The sequence below is a fragment of the Corvus brachyrhynchos genome, unplaced genomic scaffold (assembly GCF_000691975.1).
Source record: "Corvus brachyrhynchos isolate BGI_N302 unplaced genomic scaffold, ASM69197v1 scaffold18, whole genome shotgun sequence".
In the NCBI taxonomy this organism is placed as follows: domain Eukaryota; kingdom Metazoa; phylum Chordata; class Aves; order Passeriformes; family Corvidae; genus Corvus; species Corvus brachyrhynchos.
The window spans coordinates 487273-490767 of NW_008246064.1; the positions used below are offsets into that span (position 1 = coordinate 487273).

General features: G+C 53.8%; 1 protein-coding gene across 1 annotated transcript in view; it reads left to right on the forward strand.

Moving 5' to 3' along the window:
- ALS2CL (ALS2 C-terminal like) overlaps nt 1-3495 on the forward strand; it is a gene marked incomplete at its 3' end in the record, with an annotated part of 49845 nt that overhangs the window by 43663 nt on the left and 2687 nt on the right. Inside the window, 2 exon segments of the mRNA XM_017746714.1 lie at nt 1566-1608; nt 1811-1872. Of these exon segments, the coding sequence (XP_017602203.1) occupies nt 1566-1608; nt 1811-1872 (105 nt within the window).

A 3495-nucleotide genomic window follows, 5' to 3' on the forward strand; every position in this document is an offset into this window, starting at 1 on the left:
TCCGGGCTGTGCACGGGTGGGGGCTCTGGAATTCCGGGCTGTGCACGGGTGGGGGCTCTGGAATTCCGGGATGTGCACGGGCAGGGTCTCGGGAATTCCGGGCCGTGCACGGGCGGGGTGGGGCCGGCCCAGGGCGCTGCGCTGCCGAGGGAAATCGTGGAAGGGATGAGCTGGTGGTGGATCAAGGCTTGGATGGGGCTTTTCCCAGTTTTTCCCAGTTTTGCACTGGTTTCTCCAAGTTTTTCCCATTTTTTCCCAGTTTTTCCCAGTTTCTCCCAGCCTTTCATTGGTTTTTCCCAGCTTTTCCCAATGTTTCACTTCTTCCCCCAGTTTTTTCCATTTTCTCCCAGTTTTTCCCAATGTTTTCCCAGTTTCTCCCAGACTTTCGCTGTTTTTACCAAGTTTTTCACCTTTTTTCCTGGTTTTTCCTGTTTTTTCCCAGCTTTTCCCAGCTTTCCCCAGGTTTTTCCAATTTTTTCCAGTTTCTCCCAGTTTTTTCCCGGGTATTCCCTGTTTTTTTCCCAGTTTTTCCCAGTTTCTCCCCTTTTCCACTGGTTTCTCCCCGGTTGCCGGAGCAACTCCTCCTCTGGAATTCTTGCCTGGGAGGACGATTTTTTAATGGAAAACTGCTGTTATCCCCACTGATCCCGATTTTTAGGCGCAAAATCCCATTTTTTTAGCTCCCCAAATTCTTTGCTCCGAATCATCCCGGATTTCTGAACCTCTTGGAAAAGGACTGCAGCTCATTCCAGGGCATTTCCTGGCAAAACGTCCCATTCCATACTGGGAATCCCAGGAATTCCACATTCCAGCTTGGAGATGCCTGGAATGTCCCGTTCCACGTTGGAATACCGGGAATGGCGCATTCCACTCGGGAATTCTCCTCAGGGGTTTCAGCAGCCCCCGAGTCTCCGTCTGATTCCGACGGAAGTAAATTCGAGGATCTGAAATTCCCAGAATTCCTCATGGATTATGCCGGGATCATCCCTGAGTGACACAAACTCCGAGGGGAGCTCTGGGAAGGGGCTCCTGGGGATGGGAAATCCCAGGGATCCATGGGATGGGAGCACTCAGGGATCCGTGGGATTGGAATTCTCAGGGATCCATGGGATTGGAACTCCCAGGGATCCGTGGGATTGGAATTCTCAGGGATCCATGGGATTGGAACTCTGAGGGATCCATGGGATTGGAATTCTCAGGGATCCATGGGATGGGAGCACTCAGGGATCCATGGGATTGGAATTCTCAGGGATCCATGGGATGGGAATTTAGGGATCCATGGGATTGGAACTCCCAGGGATCCGTGGGATTGGAACTCCCAGGGATCCATGGGATTGGAACTCCCAGGGATCCATGGGATGGGAATTTAGGGATCCATGGGATTGGAACTCCCAGGGATCCGTGGGATGGGAGCCCCCAGGTTCCGGTGGCAAATCCCACCCGGAGCGGCTCCGGGAGAGGAGCGAACGCAGCTTCCGAGGATTTGGCAGCCCTGGAGCAGGAGACGGAGGATCCACGGGGATTTCGGATGGCGGCAATCCCAAATCCCGCTTTTCTCCTTCCAGGCACCTGTGGCCGCTCCAGGATCTCCCGCTGAGCTCCGAGCAGGTACGGAAAAGCCTCGGATCCAGCAGGGAGCGGGACACGGAATCGGCCTCGGATGAGGACGGAGCTCCATGGAATGAATCCCAGGAATCCCAGCTCCTTGATCCGGAGTCGCCATCCGGGGATTCCCATGGAATTCTTGTGGGATTTAGGCTCCGGAATGTCTGCTCCCGGTATTCCAAAGGTATCCGTGTCTCTTTTCCAGAGGCGCTCCCTGATCAAGGATCAATGCTTCCTGTCTGCCACGGAATGTCTGCAGAAGCTCATGTGAGTCCCGCCCTTCCCAAGGAAATCCTGGAATTCTTCCGGGAATTGCCGGGAATCCCTGTCCATCCATTCCCAAGGAAATCCTGGAATTCTTCCGGGAATTGCCGTGAATCCCTGTCCGTCCATTCCCAGGGAAATCCTGGAATTCTTCCGGGAAATGCCGTGAATCCCTGTCCATCCATTCCCAGGGAAATCCTGGAATTCTTCCGGGAAATGCCGTGAATCCCTGTCCATCCGTTCCCAAGGAAATCCTGGAATTCTTCCGGGAATTGCCGTGAATCCCTGTCCGTCCATTCCCAAGGAAATCCTGGAATTCTTCCGGGAAATGCCGTGAATCCCTGTCCATCCATTCCCTGGGAAATCCCGGAATTCTTCCGGGAAATGCCGTGAATCCCTGTCCGTCCATTCCCAAGGAAATCCCGGGATTTTTCCGGGAATTGCCGTGAATTTAAAAGCCATTCCTGGGCCGTTCCGTCCGTGATTTCAGGAGAAGTTGTTCGGGATGTTGTTTCCGTTTCAAACGGATTTCCAGGGAATTTTTCCCTGTAAGAATTCCATGAGAACACCTCAGAGATGTCGGAATCCGGGAATTCCCTGCTGGGAGGGGCTGGGCTGGAATTCCCAGAGAAGCCGGGGCCGCCCCTGGATCGCTGGGAGTGGATCCATGGGATGGGAGCTCCCAGGGAAGGTGGGGATCCCTGGAATGTCCCGTTCCACGTTGGCATACCGGGCATGGCGCATTCCACTCGGGAATTCTCCTCAGGGGTTTCAGCAGCCCCCGAGTCTCCGTCTGATTCCGACGGAAGTAAATTCGAGGATCTGAAATTCCCAGAATTCCTCATGGATTAGGCCGGGATCATCCCTGAGTGACACAAACTCCGAGGGGAGCTCTGGGAAGGGGATCCTTGGGATGGGAAATCCCAGGGATCCATGGGATGGGAGCGCTCAGGGATCCGTGGGATTGGAATTCTCAGGGATCCATGGGATTGGAATTCTCAGGGATCCACGGGATTGGAATTGTCAGGGATCCATGGGATTGGAATTGTCAGGGATCCGTGGGATGGGAAATCCCAGGGAAGATGGGAGCAGCAATGTCCCATTCCATCTTGGAATAATGAGCAGGGATGTCCCATTCCACCTTGGAATTCCAGGAATGTCCCATTCCACATGGAGATCCTGGGAATGTCCCATTCCACCTTGGAATTCCAGGAATGTCCCATTCCAGCTTGGAGATAGGGGCAGGAATGTCCCGTTCCACCTTGGAATTCCAGGAATGTCCCATTCCACTTAGAAATCCCAGGAACGTCCTATTCCACCTTGGAATTCCAGGAATGTCCCATTCCAGCTTGGAATAATGAGCAGCAATGTCCCATTCCCTGTCGGAGACACCAGGAACGTCCCATTCCATCTTGGAATTCCAGGAATGTCCCATTCCACCTTGGAGATAGGGGCAGGAATGTCCCGTTCCGCCTTGGAATTCCAGGAATGTCCCATTCCACATAGAGATCCTGGGAATGTCCCATTCCCTATCAGAGACATCAGGAATGTCCCATTCCATGCTGGAGATCCCGGGAATGTCCCGTGCCACTCGGGAATGCCCCACCCCACCTGGGAACACCCCCC